Source organism: Pan paniscus, chromosome 2, assembly GCF_029289425.2.
Source record: "Pan paniscus chromosome 2, NHGRI_mPanPan1-v2.0_pri, whole genome shotgun sequence".
In the NCBI taxonomy this organism is placed as follows: domain Eukaryota; kingdom Metazoa; phylum Chordata; class Mammalia; order Primates; family Hominidae; genus Pan; species Pan paniscus.
The window spans coordinates 38249138-38273053 of record NC_085926.1 but is presented as its reverse complement, the minus strand read 5'-3'; the positions used below and the strand labels follow the sequence as shown (position 1 = coordinate 38273053).

Below are 23916 nucleotides of genomic sequence, written 5' to 3'. Positions count from 1 at the left end.
AGAATCACCTGCAGGGCAGTTAGGGTGTGAGCTGGGGTATGGGGGCTTATCCTCAGAGTGGTGGAGGCCAGAGGTCAGCTAGGGTGGAGTCATCAGGAAAGCATCCCCAGGGATGTGGACCGATTTGGGTAATTCCCAAGGCCATGTTTATTTGCAGCATCAGCAGAAAGATGGTGAGAAAGCCCTATGCAATGGGACAAATGAGAGAAGTTCTCAATGTTCCTTTACATTCCATCCCTGCCCTGACTAGTGCATAAAATGGAGCTTTGTAATCTGTCCTCAGCCTGTGCTTCAGGTGGAAACTCGCCGTGCTGGCGGATGCATGGGCTAACGGGTATGGTTGGCGTGCAGGCACAGTCTTGCCCTCACTTCACCTCTGGCCCTCATAGACATTGCCCTCCCCACTCCCCTGCCCCCATCCAGAGAGCTCCTCACTGTCCCTGAACGATTAGACAAAGACACTAAGGAGTCTGTCTAACCCATCTTCCTCCAGGCCACGGCCTCTGCATTCTCCACACATGGGCAACTTTGACCCAGCCATCTCAAGACCAACATTGTACCTTTATTGGAATGAATCACAGCAGAGCTCCTGCAGAAGCGGGGGGCATTTTTTTTAATGTCAAGGGCTGGCCTGGGAGCAGGACTGACCCTGCCGCACAGACTGAACTAGGCCTGGAATTTGTGGCCTGGAATCCATGACCCCATACTTGGCCACTCAATTCCAACCCAAGATGGTCTGGGGGCCTGGCCCTCAGGGAGCCTGGCTGTTTGCTTCCTCTTTATTGAATTGCTTCAAGGCAGAGTTGGAGACAGGGTATGGGTCCAATCTCAGGATCTGGGCATTGAGAATGACATTCTTGGCTGCTTCCTCAGACATATCATCAGATGATGTTTCCTTAGTCTTCATGTCCTTGACCTTATTCCTGAATGAGCCATCAGAGGATGAGTCCAGGGCCACATCTTTCTGGAAGCTGAGAAAAGCAGCGGCTTGTGCCTTCAGTAGCACCCAACCCTGCATTCCCAAGAGGTGAGGCTTTCTCACTCCGGCAGGTCCCCAGCCGAGCTTTGCCAGGAGCCTCCAGAATCAGGCCTGCTCCATCTCCCAACCCTTGCGAGACCCTTCTCTTTTCTGTCTTTGAAGTTGGTCCACCATCTTCACTGCTAGCATTTACTGAGCACTTGCCACATGCCAGACCCTGTGCCAGCTGCTTTATGTAGGTTTAATCCTCTCAAAAAAACCCATGGGAGAGGATGGCTGGGCTACATGGCCTTACCTCTCTGTGCCCCAATGTTCTCACCTGTAAAATGGGGATAGTGACAGGACCTACCTTGCATTTGATTGTTTTGAGGATAGAGCGAGATAAGGCATGTGTAGAACAGGGTCTAACACATAACAAATGCTCAATTCATCTTAGCTATTGTTATTACTCTGTTCTCATTCCACTTTGCAAATGAAGAAACTGAGTCTCAGAGGTATGAGGTAACTTCTCCGTGCACACCCTAGGAAGTTGCGGCACATGGAACCTGTGCCCATAACCATTATCCTCTCTTCCTGTGCGGCGCTGAACTTCCTCTCTCTACAGTGGGGCAAGTTTCTATCCGTCCTTCAAAGCCCTACTCAGTTGTCACTGTGACATTTTCTCCAACTCCCCAAATTAACGTTCTTCCCTTGTTAGGTTCCTACAGATCCTGTATATCCCACTGTCAGAGTCCTCTAGCAGGAACTGTTTGCATCATCTGTCTCCCCATAAGCTACGGTTTTCTCAAGGATAGGGAGTGCTGACCTCTGACCTTTGACAGTCAAGCCCTGGCACAGTGCCTAGCATGTGTGGTTCCAGTGAGAGCAGGGAGGGAGGGAAGGGGGAAGATGGTAGGGAGGAGGGCAGAGAAAGGCCAGAGGCAGTGACTCCTGTGGCACAGAGCAGAGGACACTCTAGGGCCTCGGGCAACCTCTGCTCCTCACTGGTGCTCAGGTCCCCTCAGGTCCAGGGAGAGCGTGTTCATTGGCCCAAATCCCAGAAGAAATGGTTCTGCCAATCATGACAAGTCTTCTCCAGGGGACACTTGGGAGATCAGAGGCCAGAAGTGCCCATGGAGGTGTTGGGTGGAACCCAGTTCCCAAATGGGGTCCTGGGCTGCTGGGGCCAAAAGGCCAGAGTCCTTCATCAAGACTGGGTTTTTTACGAAAACCAGGACTGAACTAGGAGTTCAGACAGGAAAAGAGATGTACTCCGAGTCAGTTCCAAGCCAGTCCTCTGTCCCTAGGAGGAGAGGGAGCCTCTGGGAGGAGTGCCCCTGGAGGGTATGCCCAAAGGCAATGCACCCATCCAGACAGGCAGGCAGGGGCAAGGAAAGGAGACGACATGGCCCAGTCCGGGTCAGGAGGGGCAGCAGGATGGGAACTGGCAGAGGCTGGGTGGGAGCAGGTAGACAGCAGCAGCCAGAGGAGCGGAGAGACTGCTGCGGACATGGCAGCCTTCGAGTCACAGGCTCTCCGGCAGAGGGGCGGGGATGGACAATGCCCCGCACGCTCTCTGTGCCAAGGCTTCAGAGCCAGGCCCCATGCTGGCACAGCCCAGGAGGCTCCCACACCTACCTTATCTGTGAGGAGTGGTTCAGGCTCTCGGAGAGGGGCTGATCTCGCGTTTCCGGCAGCAGGGAGGAGAGGGAAAAGGCCACGATGGCTAAGACGCAGCAGAGAAAGATGGGCAGGAGGGAGGGGGTCTGGCTGATGATTGTCAGGGACAAGATGGCTCCAGCCACCGAGGCCAGAGACACCAGCCCCAGACCTGTCGCCCTGAAATTGGAAGTGAGAGCTCCTGTGAGGGGTCTGCCGGGTTCAGAGGCTGGGCAGGGCCAGCAGCTACATGAAAACCCACACTCTCCAGTCTCCACCCTGTCCCGTCCTCATTGTGTGATTCCAAGTAGGCAATAATTTCTTCTGGGCCTCCTTCAAGGGGGATGAGGAGGGGGAGAGGCAGAAACCATGCAGCATTATGTGGATGTGCGGGGAGAGGACACAGGCAGTGATGCCAGCCAGGCAGGAAGATAGTGCTCCCATCGCCAACCTCAGGGAAGGATCTGAGCCTCCAAGTGGCCCAAACACTTTCCAGGCAGTGAGTGCAAGGCAGGGGCTGGAGTCAGGCTGCCTGGGGCCAAATCCCAGCTCTGCTGCTTGCTCTGTCTGCCCTTAATCGAGTGCCTTTATCTGTCTGGTCTTGCATCTGAAATAGGGTTAGCGATGGCATTTGGGGGATTTTCTGGTGGTGTTTAAATGAGATCACTTATGTAAACTGTTTAGCACAGTGCTTGTCACCAGGTGAATGCTTGTCTTAGCTGTTGCATTAATCTTGTCATTGTCAGTCCCTGAGCATGTCCCCATGGCCCCCTCGCCCACCAGACCCCATACCTGAGCACGGTGGGGAGGAGCTCAGCGGTGTAGAGGAAGAATACAGTGACAGTGGCGGCCAGGCTGAACTCTCCGAGCATGAGCACCAAGATCGTCATGGATTTCAGCTCTGTGGCCGGACAACGTGGCCACTTGAGTCTGAGGCCATCCTCCCCTGGGGCGGGTGAAGGAGGCCCACCCATCAGCCCTCCCTTGACCCCTCCCAGAAGGCATCTGAACAGCCTTCCCCACCACCTGCCCAGCTGGCCAGCAGGCTCAGGCATTCTGTCAGAGGAGGGGCAGGTTGTCAGAGGCCCAACCAGGCTGGAAGGCAGGACATTTGCAGTGCAGAGTTGGTCAGCAGGGGTGGGGAGGTCCCCTGGGACACCCATGGCCTCTCAGGCCACTGTCTCCCATGCTACACCCAACACCCCCTTATCTGCCTCCAAGGCTGTGTCTTCGTTCCACCTCCTCACCCAATTGCAGCTTCCTCACCCCACTGGGGATCCACTCAGGGCCAGGCCTGTGTCCTGTGGGTTGGGACCCCTGCTCAGGGCTGTACCACCGGGGCTCTGCAAGGTGGTCAGAGTAAGGGGGTGTTTGGTTCCTGGGGCTTGAATGGCTGGGATGGCTCCCAAACATTCCAGGATGTTCTCCGGCCAGCTAGACAGGCACAATGAAGGGGAAACTGGGGAAAGCCCATTCCTCAGACCTGGTGAAGCTGGGGGCTTCAGCCCCTGCCTGCTTGCCTGCCTGCCTGTCAGCCTCTGCAGGACCCTGCCCCAGCCTTACTCCCATTCCAGTCCTGGCTTTTCTTGTCTCTGGGATGAAATCAGAGATCCAGTTGTATCTACCAGGGAGTCCATTCCTAGTTTCTCTCACACTTCTGAGTTTACATATTGCTGCTTGACTCAGTGTAGACCTGCTTTTTTAAAAACCACCAGGCAATTAATATTCAATAATGAATTTGCTTCCACATTTTGTGTTAGCCAATCTACACTGCCAGCATCTGGGAGTGGAAGGGTCCTAATCCAGACACACACAATTCCAGCCCTGGAGAAAGGGAGGGAGCCTCTCCAGGCAGGCCCAGATCTAGCCTCCCCTGCCCTTGCTGCGACTGTGAAAGGGCTCCGCAGGCAGTCATTCTAAGTGCATGTGCTGCACAGATCCCTCCAGCTCTAGGACCTGTGGCGTATCCACTGTTTAGGGCTCTTTGAGATTCTGAAGATAACACCAGCCCTTCCTGTTTCCTTTTCTAGTGCTAAGCCAGCAGGAATGGGGCACTGAGCCCCTCTGGAAAGGAGGGGCCTCCATACAAGAGCTGTTCCTGAGTGCTGAGCCCCATATTACACTCAATTTTTCAGTGGTCAGGTTATTCCTGGTGAAGCTACAGGGAACAACAGGCATTTCCCAGTCAAAGGGGCTACAGATGACAGGTGGGCCTGGGCAGCAGTTGAAGGAATATTTTTGCCATCATTTATTCACATGTAACCATTAGACCTACTTCTAAGGTGGATTGGAATCTGCTGGAAGAAGGCTGCCTGCTGTCCTCTGGAAAGTACACCCTCCTCTTTCAGGCCTCTGAGAGAGTGTGGGTGCCCTGTCTGGGGGACCCCACCCAGGAAGGGCAGTGCTCCAGGGATTGGAGGTGCTGGGGCCTCTGTGGGGTGGGTGGGCTATAGGTGCAGAAGGCTGATTCCCAGGACGTCTAGGTGGCCGGCCACGGCAGGCGGCACTGGGGAGGGGTTTTGGGAAGCAGGAAGGCTGTGGGCAGGCCACAGGGGAAGGATGAGCTGTACCTTCAGGGAGGAAAAGGAGAAGCAAGCACCAGATGATGGCTTGGAGGAGAGTCACAGCCAGGCTCCACTTCCTCCCAATCTGCTGGAGGAGAAAGATGCAGCACAGCCGGGCAGGCACCTCCATGATGCTGGGGACCATGTGTCTGAAGTGGACGCTCATGCCCAGCTCTCTCATTCTCAGGTTCAACGTAAAATAGGTGTAACTGACGGTAAACCTGGATGAAGCCAGGAGGCAAGTGCGCACGTGCACGCACACACACACACACACACACACACACACACACACACACACGGAGCCAGGAATAAAGACAGAGGCAGAGCAGCAAGGGTCAGGGTAGGAACGGAGGAGAGAAATAAGCACAGAGACCTGTGATCTGTGTCCTTGGGCTGCCTCCTCTGCAGCCTGACCATTCCCATCCTCTCCCTAGGGTTTCCGGCCTGCGCACCTGTTCGCAGTCCCTGCCAGCGAGCCCTGGATACTCACCACACACAGCTCATCACCAAGGTCACCTTGCAGAGCTGCCTATTCTTACAGAAGTCCAGGACAGAGGCCCGAGTCACCTTCTTTCTGGGCAGCTGCAGCTACAGAACAAGCAGGACCAGTCAGAGGCAGGGCCAAGACCCCAGCTTGCTCCCCAGCCCCACAGCACCCACAAGGCCTGCCTGTCCCTGAAAGTGCCAGCTGGCTTCTGGCCTTCCCTGGCAGGGTTCAATTTTGCTGTCACCATTGTCCTTAAGCAGTGGACTGGGGGCACCCTCTGGACCAATGTCCCACCTGAAAGGATGAGGAGGGAAGGGGCCCTTCCACAGCCCACTGCTCCGGCCCCACTCCTGGCCAGAAGCCCTTTACCTCGTCCAGCAGATTTGAAGGAATGGTCTTCTTGTTCACACTTGCGGCGTAGCACAGCACCTGCTTGGCCTCCTTCACCTTCCCTTTCATCATCAGCCACCGCGGGGACTCCGGGAGAATCCTGCGTGGCCAGCCCCTCTCTTATCTCACCGTTCTATGATGCCCAGAGACCCCCTGCTGGCCCTCTCGTGGCCTCAGCTGTGGCCATCCTGTGCCAGCATGAGGTGATTCAGATGTCAGGGCCTTGAAGGCCACCACTGACCTCGAGCTGCCCTCTGCTCCTCCCTGGCGGTCAGCCCTTCCCCTGTCTAAGCCTCACATGGCCTCCACTGCTGCTAGGTAACACCCTGACCACCGGCTGCCTCTGTCTCCAGTCTCCTTGATTTGCCCTGAGTAATCACTGAGAGCTCTCTCCTTTTCTATCTAGGGGGCCACCCCTATCTGCTCAGGCATGCTGAGGGCTCCGACCTCCATGCCCACAGCCTCCTGTAGAGCCCCCATGCCCTTATTTGGGATTTCTCCTGTTCCCTATCTGTCTCCCCAACAGCCTGAGGAGTGTGAGGGGGCAGGACCTTGGGTCTGACCCCAGTGCCCAGCACTCTGCCTGGGTGAATGGAGGGGTGACTGAAGGTCTCTACTCTGTCCCATCTCTCCCCCGCCACATCTCTATTGCCTTTGACTTCAGAATAACTCCTCTCTGTTTTTTCCCATCCTCTCAGGCTGTCAGAATCCACACAGATTGGCATAAAAAGCACGTATGTGTGAAAAATGGTGCTCAGTGCCCTTGTATATATAGTCTTGTTTAATCCTCATCCAAACCTGGACCTAGTATGATTATCCCCATTTTACTCCCAGGCTCAAGGAGTAAAAGGCTTGCCCGAGGACACAGAGGCAGAGCTATGTACTTGGGGACTGGTACAGCCTCAGTCCCCTAAGGTGGTATAACTTTTTAATAAAACTGTGCCTGCTGATTTCTTATACCAGCACTCCCTCCCTGACCAGGACTCTGGCTGGTTGCCATAAACATACACTCAAGACACTAGAGACAACTTCATTCCTTATACCTGCCCTGCTCCTCCTCTCTCCCACCAGGGTTCAGCAATCAGTCATCATTTTCCACTCTAAGGCTGTGGAACTCTCCTAAACAAAGCCATTAAACTGAGACTTCTTCAAAAAGATGGGGGATTGGCCTCATGTCCACTGAAAAAACAGGAATAAGAAAAGGAAACCAACTCTCAAGGACAAAGAGAATGGGAGGGAGGACACAATGGGAGAAATGTAACAAATGCACTGAAGAGGTCATGAACAGAATGTTGACATAAATATGGACAATAAAGACATTCTGATAAGGTCTCAGATGCAAATGAGGAACTATTAGAAACTGGAGAAATGGCAATCCTTGCTACAAAATGGCAAAGAGCTTGGCTGAACTGTATTCATGCCCTAGTGTTTGTGAAAGAAGGAACTTGTAAGTGATGAAATAGGACATTTGGCAGAAGAAGTCCCTAAGCAAAGTGTTGAGGGTGTGGTATGGCTTCTCTTGACTACTTATAGTAAAATGTGAGAAGAGAGAAACAAATTAGAATTTATAATTAAAAGGGAAGCAGATTTGTCCAATGCTCATGTTGGCCATGCTGTTTATTCATTTTCCATGAATAACAAAGTGTGTTTGGGAGAGAACACCAAGGATGTGGCCAAGCTACTGTTTGATAAGGAGGCCAGTACAAATAAGTGGAAGCCAGGCACTATCCTTGAAGACACTAAAAGAATAACCCCAAAGATACATTAGAGATCATTGGTACTGCCCCTTCCATCACAGGCCCAGACTGCCAAAGCCTAGGGGACACAACTATGTCAAAAGAGGGATCTTCAGCACCCATAGTACATTGGTGCTCACTGCTAACAGCCTACCAATAGAGGCTGGGAATCCAGTTCATGGAAGTGACAGGGTCTTGAATCTCTCCTCCTCACTCCCCATACAACTCTCATCTACTCGAGCTAGGCAAAGGGGAGTTCAAGAGAACTCCTTAGATAGATGCGGGGACTGCCTTTGAAAAAGGACATCTGCCATCCCACTCTGGCTGGAACTTGCTAATTCAGAAACATGGGGGCTTGTCCTGGTATTCCAGACAGTGAGAGAGATTATAGGAGAGTTAATATGTGCCACCTGGAGTTTGAGGGCCTACGTAAACCCGGAGAATGATGCCCATCTCTCATCTGGGTATAATGAAGGCAGGAGGTTGATTGGAGCAGCCCACCACAACAGGGTGGAGGCTGGGGAACAGTGGGGTTTTTTGGCCAAGTGGACCCTGCTGTCTTAAAGGCACCCCATGTGCTAGGATGAGGAGACCCCTACAGAAAGAGGTTATGGGGTGAACTGCCAGGGACAGGAGCTGAGGGAGGTCACAAACAGAGCACTGGGAGCATTAGGAAATTCCAATGCTCAGAAGACCCACAAATGGACCTGAGAGTTATGGTATTTGAATATCTACCCTACAGAGGACCCTGAGGGACTATAATAGCCCCTGCCATGTCAGTCTTTGATCTATTTTATCTGATGTCCCTATCCCATGCCTAGAACCTGGAAAATCAGAACAAGGAGACAGGAGGAAGAACAATAGGTCAGAACAGACCTCATCCCCCTTGGCCACTATCCTGAGCAAGGGGCCAGGAAAAAGCTGTGGATCTGATGTAAGATTAAAGTTTTTAATTGAACTGGACTGAAATTTTTTTTAAACAGGATCTCACTCTTTTGCCCAGGCTGGAGTGCAGTAATACAATCATAACTCACTGCAGCCATGATCTCCTGGGCTCAAGTGATCCTCCCACCTCAGCCTCCCAAGTAGCTGGGACTACAAGTGTGTGCCACCATGCCTGGCTAACTTTAAAATTTTGTGTAGAGGCAAGGTCTTGCTATGTTGCCCAGGCTGGTCCCAAACTCCTAGCCTCAAGCGCTCCTCCCACCCCAGCCTCCCAAAGTGTTGGGATTACAGGCATGAGCCACTGCGCCCAGCCCCCATGCTGTTAACCCCATCTCTTATCATTCTTACTACATATGGTACAGTTAAAATGCAGAGGCTTTGGAGACAGCCCCTGAGTTCAAATCCCAGGTGCCCCACTTTCTAGCTGTGTGATGTTAGACAAGTTATTTCCACCCTCTGAAGCCTCAGTTCTCCCTCCTCCCCACCTCCCATGACATGGGAGTAGCATACTTCTTCTAGAGGGGTCAAGATTAAATGTAATAATTTCAGGATTAAATATGATCATTGCTTCATGCAGAACTGCCTAACCCTTCACACGTGGGTTCTTTCAGCTTCTTCTCACCTCCCTCTCTGCCTTCTCTTTTGTCCCTCTCTTTTCCCACCTGCCCAAAGTTAAGCTTCTTTCTTTTGGCATCTCACTTTTGTTCTCAACCCTTATTCCTCCAAGTTTTGCCCCATCAGTTGTCCTTTCCCAGCTTTAATCTCTTAGGTTCCTGTCTGTGAGTCCCCTACACTCAAAACATCTGATACTCTTCCCTGACTCTGTCTTAGTTACCCATATAAATCATCATCCCTTTCTCCCTCTTTCTACGAAAGTCATCTCGTGGCTGAATTTCTTCTGCTCCTAGTCACTCCTCAACCCTCTGCCACTGCAGTGAAGCCACCTCAAGAAGGTCACCAAGGCTGGCAGACCCTTTCCCAGCATCACCCCTCTTGCCTTCAACACTGACCCTTCCCTTGGCCTTAACCCCTTGGCCTTCAACACTCTTCCTCCTGGTTTTCTGACCACCTCTCTAACATCTCTTTGAGGGTCTTCTCTGGGTCGGGGAGGAGGTTCAGAGGCTCTGCCCTTGGTGCCTTGCTATCTCATCCCATCCACATGCACTTTCTCCCAGGGGGAATCCCACCCATTCCCACAGCTTCAAGGACCCTCCATACTCGTCGACATCCAGCCCATCAGACCCAGCCCTGTACATGCCCTGTACTCGCTTGCTCACCAGATATAGGAGATGAGGGGGATCACAAGTATCCCACCCACCAGAAACAGCAGCCGCCAGTGGGGAAGACTGTAGGCGATCCCTGTCAGCAACATGGCCCCAACAGCGAAAAAGCAGTGTTCCAGGATAATGGCGTGGGCCCGGTGCTCACCCACTAACCACTCAGTGGCTGTGCAGAGGCCAAGAGGACAAAACCATGGTTACGTCAGGGTCCCCAGGGCTGCCCTTGCATCCAGCCTTGCTGGGTGTCCCCACTTGCTCTGGATAGTTGAGATCAGGCAAAGCTTCTTCTGCTCGTCTCTGCACTGGGTCCAGAGACAGCCCCTCAGAGCCCGGTAGAGTGCCTCTGTTCCCGCCAGGGCACACCCTTATCTCCTAATCATATACACAGCTTCCATCCCTCTCCATCTGGCTGCTCCCTCTGCACATCCCCTGTCTGACCATGTGCCTCTTATAGAAAAGACACAATACCAGACACGTGGCCTGACACATGCTCAGGCGAGGAATCATTGTCCTTGTCTTTGCTCTGAGTGTATTCTTGCTTTGGCCACCTAGGCCTAAGGCTCCCAATGAGAAGAGGTTCTCCTGCCAGGAAACCCTGAGCAACTAGGCAGCTGCAGCTATAAGGCTGCACTGGGTGCTTTAGTGTCTCATAGGCCTGGGTTGAAGTCCCAGCTTCTTCACTTAGTTGCCGTGTGACCCTGTGCAAGTTGGTTAACTTCTCTGAGGCTAAAGAGTCCTCCTCAGCTGAAGGAGTAATAGAATAGTGCCTGCTGAAGAGAGCCGCATCAGGAGGAAATGAGACAATGCATATAAAGGGCTCAGCAGCTGCCTGGCTTTTTCTCCTTCTCCTTCTTCTTCTTCTCCTCTTCCTCCTCCTCCTCCACCACCACCTCCTCCTCCTTCTTTTCTTCTTCTTTCCTCCTCCTCCTCCTCCACCACCACCTCCTCCTCTTCCTTCTTCTTTCTTCTTCTTCTCCTCTTCCTCCTCCTCCTCCACCACCACCTCCTCCTCTTCCTTCTTCTTTCTTCTTCTTCTCCTCTTCCTCCTCCTCCTCCACCACCACCTCCTCCTCTTCCTTCTTCTTTCTTCTTCTTTCCTCCTCCTCCTCCTCCACCACCACCTCCTCCTCTTCCTTCTTCTTTCTTCTTCTTTCCTCCTCCTCCTCCTCCTTCTTTCTTCTTCTTTCCTCCTCCTCCTCCTTCTTCTTCTGTTTTTTTTTTTTTTTTGCCTGGCCTTTCTTAAGGGCTCAGTAAATGTAACCCATGGGGCTTGAGGGTATGCAAAGAGTATGTGGTGGAAGGTGTGGGGTATGAGGGAGTTAGGAAGGAGGATGAAGGTGGAAGGGCAGTCAGGGCACTGATTCTCTGGCATCTCCAGGCAGCCAGGAACGGAGATCCCTTCCACTTCTGCCTGTCCAATTAGGCCCCTGACTCTGTGTCCTGTGGGATCCCAGCAGATGCCCACGCCGCCACACCCCCGCCATGCCCTCTTACAGCTACACCACGCCCCCTTGCCATCCGCCTATGCCGCCACGCCCCCTGCCACTATGTCCCCTTGTCACCCGCCTATGCCGCCATGCCCCTGTGCCACCCTGCCCTGCCCCATTGAGGCCCAGTCTCACCCAAAGAAATGCTGCTGATGGCGTAGCCCACCACTGACTGTGAGATGCCAAAGCGAAAGAACAAATACAGGTGAAAGCTGTTCACGAAGGCTGTCCCAAAGCCGAAGATGATCAGCCCCAGCAGTGACAGCAGGATGGCAGGGTAGCGGCCCATCCTACAGGTGTCAAAGGGAGGCTGCACCAAGTGCCGGGATCTCCCTGGCTGGCCCCAGCCGGATACACCTAGGCCAGGCCCTGAGCCATCCATGGGTCCCTGGAGAACCCCTACCCTCACCTCCCTCAGCCTGACACAATCCAACCCTGAATGCCCATGAGGAGGAGTTGGGATGGCTCAGGGACCAGCAGAAACTCCCGGGGACTCACTTGTCAGTTATGAGCCCGAAGATGAGGGAGCCTATCAGGAGCCCTGCCATGAACATGATCTGTGCAGTGTCCTTCTTCGTCTCCATGCCACATACCAAGTCAAACTGTGGGTCAGACACAGAGATTGGCCACGGGTGCCCACCTTTGGGTCCAGAGACTGAGCCTCATCCCAGCGTGGGACCTATAGGCCAAGGGGACCTGGGGTAGGGGCAGGTAACAGTATGCAGCGTGCCTAAGCTGTTGCCTCTGCTCTGTTACCTCTGCAACCCCTCTGGCACCTGCTCCACCCTGAGAGCTGGGCCTGGAGAGAGTGACCAGAGGCATAGGCCAAGATGTGTGTGTGGGGTAGGGGGTAGCTGAGCAAAGGCAGGAATCAGTGCAGACCCTTTCCCAAAGGCAGGTGCTAGGCCCAACCTGCAGATTCATGCTAGGGCGGTCTGTGTTGTAAAGGGCCTAGATTGCAGCTCGGGTTGGGAAGCCCCGTAAGAGATGCCTGATCAAAGCTGCTTCTTTCCCCGAGCCCTACTTTTTGTGAGTTCTGAGGTCAGAACCACAACTACAGGAGCGATTTCTTGGACAGATGGAAAACCCTGCCATGCAGCACCCATCTCTACCCCAAATGTACTCTATAGATAGGCAGGGCCAGGGCTGGGCAACAGGAATCTAATTTTCTGCCCAGACCCTGCCTCTGCAGGTTGACCTCAGGCCAATGGCTTCCCATCTCTGAGCTTCGGTTTCCCCACCCATTCAGTGAGGGTGGGAGGCACAACTCTGAGCCTGTAGGGTAGTTACAGACAACCCAGGACAAGACATACCTCATTGATCAGCGATCGCTTCTTAGCGTCAGGATAGATCCACCCATCTTGGCATGTGTCTGTGTCATTGAGGCCAAACTGGATGATAGAATCCAGATTCCAAGGCACAGGAAGGTACATGAGGCATGTCAGGAAACTGCCATTGGGTGCTTGGGGTATGGTCAGATTCAGCTGCTCAGCTTCGGACAGGTGGGGGCCCACTGCCAGGATCCAGCTGGTATTGCAATAGGGCTTCTGGGCTGTGAACACGAAGTGGTCAGCAAACATGAAGAAGGCCGACATGATGCTGGGGATAAAGGTGAGGGCTACTAGCCTCTGCTGGAATGTGCCAAACTCCCCCACGGCATCCAGGAGGTTGGCAAACTTGTCATCCTGCTTGGTGTGGACAGCCCTAAATCTGCGTAACAGCATCTCCAGAGACCGGGAATGTGGATGTCCTGCTACCTTATGCTGGTTCAAGTTCCTGGAAGCATCCTGGGATCTGAGCTCTTCCTTGAAGTTCTCCTCTCCTGCCATCTGTCCAAAGAAAGGGTGCAGCTCAGTCTCTGCTGACACCACTTCCTAAACATCAGAGACCAGCATGGGAGCCACCGACCAGGAACTGGCCTCTGGCTTGAAGCAATATGGATTCCAACCTTGACGTTCTCAGTAGTTCCCTCCCTTGCTTTCTTAGTTAACATGATTTATTCCCCCCTGGCCCAACCATCCTGGAGTTTTAGTGTAATTGAGATTTTTAATGTTTTAGAAAATGCTGTGCTTCTGTTGTCATGAAGGACTAAGTTCTTAGGAACTCTCCTGCAACTTCCCCACAACTCAAACTTTTTGTTTATACACACACTGAGACACCAATGGTCTTGCAAAAGGTAGGAGAGGTCTCTAGGGACCTTTTCTTCAAAAACAAACAAAGATCTGCGTCGTCGGCAGTAGCCAGGAGGTGGGCCCAAGGTGGGAGGCTGGAAGCCTGGGCCACAGAGATGGGGCACCAAGGCTGGTGCAGTGGTGAGGCGGTGCAGCATGGAGCCAAACTGGAAAGGCAGGAGGGGGGAAGGAGGAAGGTGAGCAGTACTGACTGTCAGCATATTACCTTGCAACAGCAGCAAGGAGGGGAAACTAAGCTTAAAACTCTGTTTTGAGCCAAAACTCTCAGAAGGGGTAACAGTTCCTGGTGCGGGGCACCCCTTGGCTCAGAGCAGAGGCAGAAGCGAGCCTTCTCTAAAGGAAAATTTCTTCAAGTTGATTCGGCAAGACTCTCAGGGAGGTACATCAAGCAAAGAGATTATAGCTTGAGAAGGCAAGCCACTCTACAAGTCAACAGAATCCAGAAACCACAGACTTTTAGACTGCAGATGTTGAAACTGTCAGATATAAAATTTAGAACAGCTATTGTATGAACTTTTTAAGGATTTAAAGGTTGTAATTACGAAAATGAACTTACAACAACAATCAGGAAAAAGCAGACACTTTTGGAAGGAAGATTACGAACTTTTAAAAATGAAAGCTTGTTAAACGGCAAGTTGTTGTTGTTGAGATAAAAACACTAAGAGGAAAGTTAAACAAATTTGACACAAAGAATCAGTGAACTGGAATAAATTGCTGAAATGTGAGAGAGAGGTAAAGAGACTTGGTAGATAGAAGATTTAACATGTATCAAATTGGAAGTCCACAAGGAGAAATGGAGACGAAATAAAAACAATACGTTTTCTAAAACTTTTAAAACAAATTCTTAGATCCAGGAAATGTAACTTAGGCACGACAAATAAAAAAGAAAACCATGGCTAGACACATTGCAATGAAGCTGCAGGACACCAATGACAAAGAAAAGATCTTGAAAATCAGCTGGAGAGAAGACAGGCCACTGACTAATGAAGAGCCTCAGCAGTCTCCTGTTAGAAGCAGGTGCAGGCAGGTAGATCGCTTGAGCCCAGGGGTTCAAGACCAGCCTAGGCAACATAGTGAAACCCTGTCTTTACAAGAAAATTCAAAAAAATTTAGCCAGGCTTGGTGGCATGTGCCTGTAGTCTCAGCTACTCGGGAGGCTGAGGTGGAAGGATCACCTGAGCCAGGGAGGTCGAGGCTGCAGTGAGCCATGATCACGCCACCGCACTCCAGCCTGGGTAACAGAGCGAGACCCTGTCTCAAAAAAAGAAAAAAGGAAGATGAAAGTTAAGCAACAAGGAAACCAGAAGAGCAAAGAATATTTTCAAAATGTGGATGGAAAATTATAGACCACATAGAATTGTATACCCAGCAAAATTGTCTGTCAAGAACTAGGGTAAAATAAAGGTAATTATAGAGATAACAAGAAATTGAGAGAACACACAGTAAGAGACTTGATTTGATTGAACTTTTTTTTTTTTGAGACAGAGTCTCGCTCTGTCATCCAGGCTGGAGTGCAGTAGTGTGATCTCGGCTCACTGCAAGCTCTGCCTCCCAGGTTCACGCCATTCTCCTGCCTCAGCCTCCCGAGTAGCTGGGACTACAGGCGCCCGCCACCATGCCCGGCTAATTTTTTGTATTTTTTTTTTAGTAGAGATGGGGTTTCACCGTGTTGGCCAGGATGGTCTTGATCTCCTGACCTCATGATCCGCCCGCCTCAGCCTCCCAAAGTGCTGGGATTACAGGCGTGAGCCACCGCGCCCGGCCTGATTGAACTTTTAAAAGATAAGAAGGGTGCTGGCTTCAGTAGCACATATACTAAAATTGGAACGATATAGAGAAGATTAGCATGACCTCTGCACAAGGATGACACACAAATTTGTAAAGTGTTCCATATTTAAATAAATAAATGAAAGATAAGAAGGAAAATTATCTCTGGAGGACAGCCGGAGATGTAATAATGAGTGGTAAAAATGGGAAAAATGTAAGCAAATTCAAATATTGGTTGTATTAAATAAATACAATCATTGAGATTGTATTGAATCTATAGTGGAGAAGAATTTATATCTTAACAACAATATTGAGTCTTCTAACCCACGAGGATAGAATGAAGATAGAGATAGAGATGACAGAGATAGAGATAGCTCCATATGTTTTTAAGTTAAAAAAAAACTTGTGAATACATCACAAGTTAAAGAAGAAATCATGGTGGGAGTTTAAAAATATTTATAAATAAGTGACAGTAAGAACCATAACATATCAAAACGTATGGGTGGTATAAAAAGTGGTACTTGTGGCAAGTTTATAGCTTTAAGTGCTTTATAACAGAAAATCAGAAAGACTGAAAATTAATCAGCTAAACAACCATCATAAGAAGTGGGAAAAAACACAAAAGAATAAATCTAAAGAAAGTAAAGGAAGAACGTATTAAAGTTAAGACAAAAATTAAGGAACTAGAAACAAAAGTATAAGAAAGGGAATCAACAAAGTTCAAAATTAGTTCCTTGAATAGATTAATAAGATAGACAAATATTTAGTGAAATTATGTAAAAAATAAAATAAAAAAGAAGATACAAATAAGTCTTTTATATATGCAAAAAGGAATACACAGATATAGCAAGACTGAAAATATTAACTGGATACTAACATCAACTTTATGCCAATGAATTTAAAAACTTAGGTGAATTAAATTTCTAAAACAAAATTACTCAAAACAGATTTAAGAATAAATAGAAAGTCTTAAAAGTTCTATAATGACTAAATTAAAGTAGAAGTAAAAAAATCTTCCCACAAAGGAAGTCCAATTTATATAATTTTTTTTCAGGGAATAGGCAAAGATATATACTCCCAAAGAATTTTAACTTTGATAGCACAACTAGAAAATTACAGTACAAAAAGGAAATCACAGATACATTTCATTCATAAAAATGGATGCAAAAAACTCTAAATACAATGTTAGTAAATCAAATTTAATAGTACATTGAGAGAAAAATATATCATAGTAAAGACAGTTTTATTTTATCTTTGAGACAGTGTCTCACTTGGTCACCTAGGCTAGGGCGCAGGGGCACAGTCTCGGCTTACAGCAGCCTTGACCTCCCAGGCTCAAGCAATCTTCCCACCTCAGCCTCCTTGAGTAGCTGAGACTACAGGTGCACCCACCACACCTGGCTAATTTTTATATTTTTTGTAGAGACGAGGTCTTGTTGTGTTGCCCAGGTTGGTCTGGAACTCCTGAGCTCAAGCAATCTGCTTGCCTTGGCAATCTGCCACCATGCACGGCCAGTTAAAAACAGTTTTAACCAGAAATGCAAAGATGGTTTTATTATTAGAAAATATAAATATATATATAAATATATATGTGTATATATAAATATATATGTATATATATAAATATATATATGTGTATATATATACTTTTTTTTTTGAGACAGAGTCTCACTCTTGTCACCCAGCCTGGAATGCAGGGATGCCATCTCAGCTCACTGCAACCTCCGCCTCCTGGGTTTAAGCAATTCTCCTGCCTCAGCCTCCTGAGTAGCTGGGATTACAGGCATGCACCACCACGCCTGGCTAATTTTTGTATTTTTTAGTAGAGACGGGGTTTCACCATGTTGGCCAGGCTGGTCTTGAACTCCTGACCTTGGGTGATCCGCCCGCCCTGGCCTCCCAAAGTGCTGGGATTACAGGCTCCTGAGCCACTGTGCCTGGCCTAGATAATATATAAATACTTATATTTATATAAGTAATAGATCAATACTTAATAGATCAATGGAGAAAACCATATGATCATGTTTATAGATGCAGAAAACACATTTGATAAAATTCAACAATTTGTGATTTTTAAAGAAAAATCCTAAGAAAAATGAGAAATTTAATAACGAAAAAACTATCCCCTCCACAAAAAAAAAATCCTAAAAAGGAAACATTAAAAGTATCCCTTTTAAAATCAGAGGGAAGACAAAGATGCCCACAATTACTTATTTGACATTATACTGGTGGCCCTAGCCAGTGCAATGAGATAAGAAAGAGAAATTAAAGACATAAAGATTGAAAAGAAAATAAAACCCCAAAGAATCTACAGAGAATTAGAAACAATAGGAGAGCTTAGCAAGGTAGCTGCGTATAATGTGAATATATAAAAGTCAATTGCATTTCTGTAAACCCAAAACAATTAGAAAATATAACTTGTAAAAGTATGCCATTCAATGAAAAAAATCTTCAAACTCACTCAAAATTTGCTGAAATGCTAATTACAGCAATACTGTGACATTTCTCACCTATCACATTGGCATATTTTGTTGATGAGGCTGCGGGGAAACAAGCTCTTTCATACATTGCTGATGGGAATGCAAACTGGCACAACCTTTCTGAAGGACAATTTGGCAATACCTGATATGAAAGAACGAGTTAACCCAGACACCCTGATTTGTTTACGTCTTGCACATGTTCAGAAAGGACTGCTTGAGTGATTAGTCTTTGGCTGGCTTCTGGAATTGAACTTTTGGAGTGTTCCCTGTGCTACCATTAAGAGTGTTTGGGGCCAGGTGCAGTGGCTCATGCCTGTAATCCCAGCATTTGGGGAGGCTGAGGGGGGAGAAATGCCTGAGGCCAGGAGTTCAAGACCAGCCTAGGTAATATAGCGAGACCCAACCCCCATCTCTAAAAAAATAAACAAAAAAATTAGCCAGGCATAGTGGAATACACTTGCAGTCCTAGCGCCCTGGGTGGTTGAGCCATTCCTGATAGCTTGAGCCCAGGAGTTTAAGGCTGCAGTGTGCAAGACCTTATCTCTAAAAAAATATTTAAAAAGAGTGTTTGGCATGCTCGGAACCTTGAACCACATTGTACCAGCTTGTCTAGATAGCTTATGCCTTATGCTGAACATCTTTCCTTCTTGGGGTCTGACATTGGGCAATGCAGTTTCAGTAATTACAGTTAAATCATGAAAGCACTGTGTGGCTTCATGTTCAACCCCCAATAACAATGCTGGGCTCTTAGGCTCAGGGAGATTCCCTGGCAGAAAGACTTCACACATGTTGCTGCAGTTCATTGTTGGGGGAGTAAGGGCTTCCCATGTACTTTCATTGGGAGAAGATGGAAAGATGGTACCCAGTATCCTCTAGACTCCACCCAATGTGCCTTTTCCCTTTATTGACCTTGCATTGTACCCTTTTGTTGCAATAAATTGTAGCAGTGTGTATAATAACATTTTTTTTTAGATTAAGTCTCACTGTGTCCCCCAGACTGGAGTGCAGTGGTGTGATCTTGGCTCACTTCAACTTCCGCCTCCCAGGTTCAAGTGATGCTCCTGCCTCAGGCTCCCGAGTAGCTGGGACAACAGGTGCACACCACCACATCCGGCTAATTTTTGTATTTTTGGTAGATATAGAGTTTTACCATATTGGCCAGGGTGGTCTTGAACTCCTGACCTTAGGTGATCCGCCCACCTTGGCCTCCCAAAATGCTGGGATTACAGGCGTGAGCCACTGCACCCGGCCCTAGAACAACTTTTGAGGCCCATGAATGCTTCTGGTGAATTGCAGAGCCTGGGAGCAGTCTTACAGACCACTGATACACTTAAAAAACTATGTATACACTTACTTTTTAATTTAGCAATCCCACTTTGGGAATTTATCCCGAAGACACACTTCCAACAGTAAGAAAATACATGTGTACAAGGTTATTCACACTGCAGCATTGATTGTATCACAAAATATTGGGAAAAAACCTAAATATCCATATACATAGGAGACTGGTTGAATAAACAGTGTTATAGCCACTCAGTGCAATACTAGAACTGGCGCAGTGCCTCACACCTGTAATCCCAGCACTTTGGGAGGCTGAGGCAGGAGGATTGCTTGAGCCCAGGAGTTCAACACCAGCCTGGCCAACAAAATAAGACCCATCTCTACAAAATATAAAATAATTAACCAGGTGTAGTGATGCATGCTGTTAGTCCCAGCTACTTGGGAGGCTAAAGCAGGAGAGTCACTTGAGCCCAGGAGATTGAAGCTGCTATGAGCTATGAATGCTCCACTGCCCTCCAGCCTGGGCGATAGGGTGAGACCATCTCAAAAATAAAAAAGTGACATTACGCAGCTGTAAAAAAGAATGAGGAAAATGTCTATTCATTGATATGGAATGATTTCCAGACCATATTGGTAAGTGAAGAAAGCAAAATGCTCGAGTATCTCTAGTAAGCTGCCCTTCATGTAATAAAAGGGGATATAAGAATATACATGTATCTGCTCATTTGTGAAAAAAATACAGGAGGATAAGTCACAAACTAATGAGACTAATTATCTCTGAGGGTGAGTGGGTGGGAATGGGTGAAAATAATGAGGGAATGGAATGGGGTAGACGGAATGGGAGGGGAGGAACTGTTCTCTGAGGATAGCTTTTTGTGTAATTCTGATTTTAGAACCTTAGTAAGGTTTCACATACACCCCATCCCCAAATAAGTAATTAACTAAAACCAACCAGTACAAAGAAGTAATCCAAACAGCAGCAAATAAACCTAATGTGATACAAATAAACATCATAACTGCATTGAAGAGGATGGTGAAGAAAAGGACTAATCTAAGTAACTGAAAAATAGCATATCGACTACATATTGTAAAGCTAAAGATGAAAAGAACTGTACACAAGTATTGTTACCCTAGTTAGTGAATTTGTTTCTCGCAGAGATGGATTTGCAGTTCTGAAACTATGTGTATAATATTTAAGCAAATAAGTAACTATATTGTAGATAATAAGAGCTAGATTTTTGTCAGAGAAAGGAGTTACAATAAAGGACAGGGGAAGCTGGGCACAGTGGCTCACACCTGTAATCCCAGCACTTTGGAGGCCAAGGCAGGTGGATCACCTGAGGTCAGGAGTTCAAGACCAGCCTGGCCAACATGTTCAAACCCTGTCTCTACTAAAAAATACAAAAACTAGCTGGATATGGTGGCACCTGCCTGTAATCCCAGCTACTCCAGAGGCTGAGGCGGAGAATTGCTTGAACCCAGGAGGCAGAGGTTGCAGTGAGCTGAGATGGTGCCACTGCCTGGGTGACAGAGCAAGACTCCATCTAAAACACACACACACACACACAAGACAGGGAAGACTAGAATGAAGACTGTGGTGTTGGATTGGAACCAAAGGTACCAGAATGAACTCATGATAGATAGATAGATAGATAGATAGATAGATAGTGTGTGCAAGCCTATTTTCTACCTCTGTCCACTAGATGGCCTAGAAAAAATAACAGCTTAGTAGCAATGAGCACACCTAGTACTCAGATATTGGTTCCTAAATAAAAGAACCAGGGTTCGTTGGAGAAATGGTTGATTCCAGGGTTGGAGCAGGGACAGTACAAGATGATTATAAAATATCTTGTGGTGCCAGAAAGCAAGAAAGCACCCTAAAATGATGGGGGCACATCAAAAGAACACAGGAGCCAAATTGAAGGTGTGTCGCCAGTGGACAAATCTGGGACAATTTTAGCAATAAAATAAATAATGATAGTAATATGTTATAACCCATAGAATAAATATGAGTCCATAATAATATAAATAACTTAATAAATAAGTAGTATCAAAGGGGCATCTCTTCTTTACTGTAGAATCCCGCAGTAATAAGTGTAGAAAAAATGATGAAAATTCAAAAATCACCATTTGGCAAGCACCAGTTATAATTGTTACAGGCAAGAATCATTGATGAATATTAAAATTAGAGGATGAAAATATGAGAAACAGATAATTACATAATATCAGAGTGTGTCTCACTATAAGATACTTATCATTTACAAGGGGGAAAATAATAACTTCATAGTGAAGAAATTTGGCAGATACCATTTTAACCAAGTAATCAAAATTAAAATCACCAGTAATGGGACATGATGACATCATACACCCCTGCATATGATGTACTAAGGGCACAACAGCACTTCTGAGGTATTCTTGCCAGAAATATATGCCTTAATATAATCATAAGAAAACACCAAACAAGGCTGGGTGGGGAAGGGAGAGCATCAGGAAGAATAGCTAATGGATGCTAGGCTTAATACTTAGGTGATGGGTTGATCTATGCAGCAAACCACCATGGGACACATTTACCTGTGTAACAAATCTGCACATCCTGCACATGTACCCCTGAACTTAAAATAAAAGTGGAAGAAAATTAAAAAAAAAAATCCCACCACCAAACAGATTTAGGGGCATTCTACAAAATAACTGCCTAGTACTTTTCAAGTATTAAAGCATGAAAAAGGCTGAGGAACTTTACCAGACTGTAGGAGACTAAGACATTGAGAGACAGGACTAGCTGGATTTTCTAGGCTGACTAAGAATCCCTAAGCCTAGCTGGGAAGGTGACTGCATCCACCTTTAAACACGGGGCTTGCAACTTAGCTCACACCTGACCAAACAGGTAGTAAAGAGAGCTCACTAAAATGCTAATTAGGCAAAACCAGGAGGTAAAGAAATAGCCAATCATCTATTGCCTGAGAGCACAGAGGGAGGGAAAATGATCAGGATATAAACCCAGGCATTCGAGCTGGCAACGGCTACCCTCTTTGGGTCCCCTCCCATTTTATGGGAGCTCTGTTTTCACTCTATTAAATCTTGCAACTGCACACTCTTCTGGTCCGTGTTTGTTACAGCTTGAGCTGAGCTTTCACTCGCCGTCCACCACTGCTGTTTGTCGCCGTCACAGACCCACTGCTGACTTCCACCCCTCTGGATCTGGTAGGGTGTCTGATGTGCTCCTGATCCAGCGAGGTGCCCATTGCCACTCTGGATTAGGCTAAAGGCTTGCCATCATTCCTGCACAGCTAAGTGCCCGGGTTCATCCTAATTGAGCTGAACACTAGTCGCTGGGTTCCACGGCTCTCTTCTGTGACCCACAGCTTCTAATAGAGCTCTAATACTCACTGCATGGCCCAAGATTCCATTCCTTGGAATCTGTGAGGCCAAGAACCCCAAGTCAGAGAACAAGAGGCTCGCTACCATCTTGGAAGCAGCCTGCCACCATCTTGGAAGTGGCCTGCCACCATCTTGGGAGCTCTGGAAGCAAGGACCCCCTGGTAACATTTTGGCAACCACAAAGGGATTTCCAAAGCGGTGAGTAATATTGGACTACTTTTGCTTGCTATTCTGTCCTATCCTTCCTTAGAATTGGAGGAAAATACCAGGTACCTGTCAGCCGGTTAAAAATGATTAGCATGGCCACCGGACTTAAGACTCAGGTGTGAGGCTGTTTGGGGAAGGGCTTTCTAACAACCCCCAACCCTTCTGGGTTGGGAACATTGGTCTGCCTGGAACCAGCTTCCACTTTCAATTTTCCTGGGGAAGCCGAGGGCTGACTAGAGGCAGAAAGCTGTCATCCCAAACTCCCAGCATTAGCCTGTTGAGATCATGGCACAGCCAGAAGTCTCTATTCAACAGTCGCCCATGCGTGTGCCCCTACCTTTCCTTCTGACTCATACCTCCTGGGTCCCAACCACGACTTTCTTGAAAGTGTAGCCCCAAAATTCTCCTTACCTCTGAATCTACTTCCTCCGATCCCTGACTCCTAGGTACTAATGGTTCAGACTTTCATTTCCTCTAGCAAGTTGTATCTCCAAAGGGATCTAAGGAAGCTCTAGGCTGCATCCTTAGGCATCTAGGCTATAAACCCAGGGAGTCTTGTCCCTGGTGTCCCTCCTGATTTAGGTATATAGCTCTCAACATGGGCAGTTATGTGAGACCCATTCCCCACCATCCTTGCCAGGGCAAGGATGTTTGTAAATGGCTAAAAGAAGAGAGAGAGAAAGAGAGAGAGAGAGAGAGACAGACAGAGAGAGAGACAGACAGAGACAGACAGAGAGCAGAGAGACAGAGAGGAGAGAGAGAGACAGAGAGGAGAGAAAGAGACAGAGAGGAGAAAGAGGCAGAGAGACAACGAGGGAGTCAAAGAGAGAAAGAAAGAGACAGATAGAAATAAAATAAAATAAAATAAAATAAACCCAGTGTGCCCTACACCTTTAAAAGCCAGGGTAAATTTAAAACCTAAAATTGATAACTGAAGGTCTTCTCCGTGACCCTATAACACTCCAATACTACCTTGTTGTCAGTGTAAACAAGGATGTAGCCTGAAAAAAACACTGAGACCACTGACAACCCATAGCCTTCCTATCAAAAATCCTTAACCCAGTAACCCACGGATGGCCCAAATGCATTCAATCTGTAGCAGCAA

At 47.9% G+C, this 23916-nt stretch overlaps 1 protein-coding gene and 1 non-coding gene across 8 annotated transcripts in view; one reads left to right on the top strand and one right to left on the bottom strand.

Moving 5' to 3' along the window:
* Nucleotides 1-542: 542 nt before the first annotated feature.
* Nucleotides 543-23916, bottom strand: part of LOC100994888 (solute carrier family 22 member 13) — a 54626-nt gene continuing 31252 nt past the window's right edge. For 2 of the 7 annotated variants that reach the window (XM_055109667.3, XM_008951552.4), the window contains 11 exons: nucleotides 12820-13335; nucleotides 12005-12108; nucleotides 11642-11796; nucleotides 10017-10185; nucleotides 6038-6158; nucleotides 5672-5769; nucleotides 5188-5402; nucleotides 3865-3918; nucleotides 3410-3518; nucleotides 2597-2797; nucleotides 543-971 (listed from right to left, as the gene is read on the bottom strand). In XM_055109667.3, coding sequence (XP_054965642.1) covers nucleotides 752-971; nucleotides 2597-2797; nucleotides 3410-3518; nucleotides 3865-3918; nucleotides 5188-5402; nucleotides 5672-5769; nucleotides 6038-6158; nucleotides 10017-10185; nucleotides 11642-11796; nucleotides 12005-12108; nucleotides 12820-13335 — 1962 coding nt within the window. In that variant the 3' untranslated portion in view covers nucleotides 543-751. Of the gene's footprint in view, nucleotides 972-2596; nucleotides 2798-3409; nucleotides 3564-3864; nucleotides 3961-5187; nucleotides 5403-5671; nucleotides 5770-6037; nucleotides 6159-10016; nucleotides 10186-11641; nucleotides 11797-12004; nucleotides 12109-12819; nucleotides 13336-23916 lie in introns of all 7 variants that reach the window. The other 5 variants (XM_055109669.3, XM_055109668.3, XM_055109670.3 and 2 more) reach the window with 3 other exon arrangements.
* On the top strand, nucleotides 15490-15596 carry LOC112439342 (U6 spliceosomal RNA). Its single transcript, XR_003027641.1, has one exon. It is a non-coding gene; the product is annotated as a U6 spliceosomal RNA (small nuclear RNA).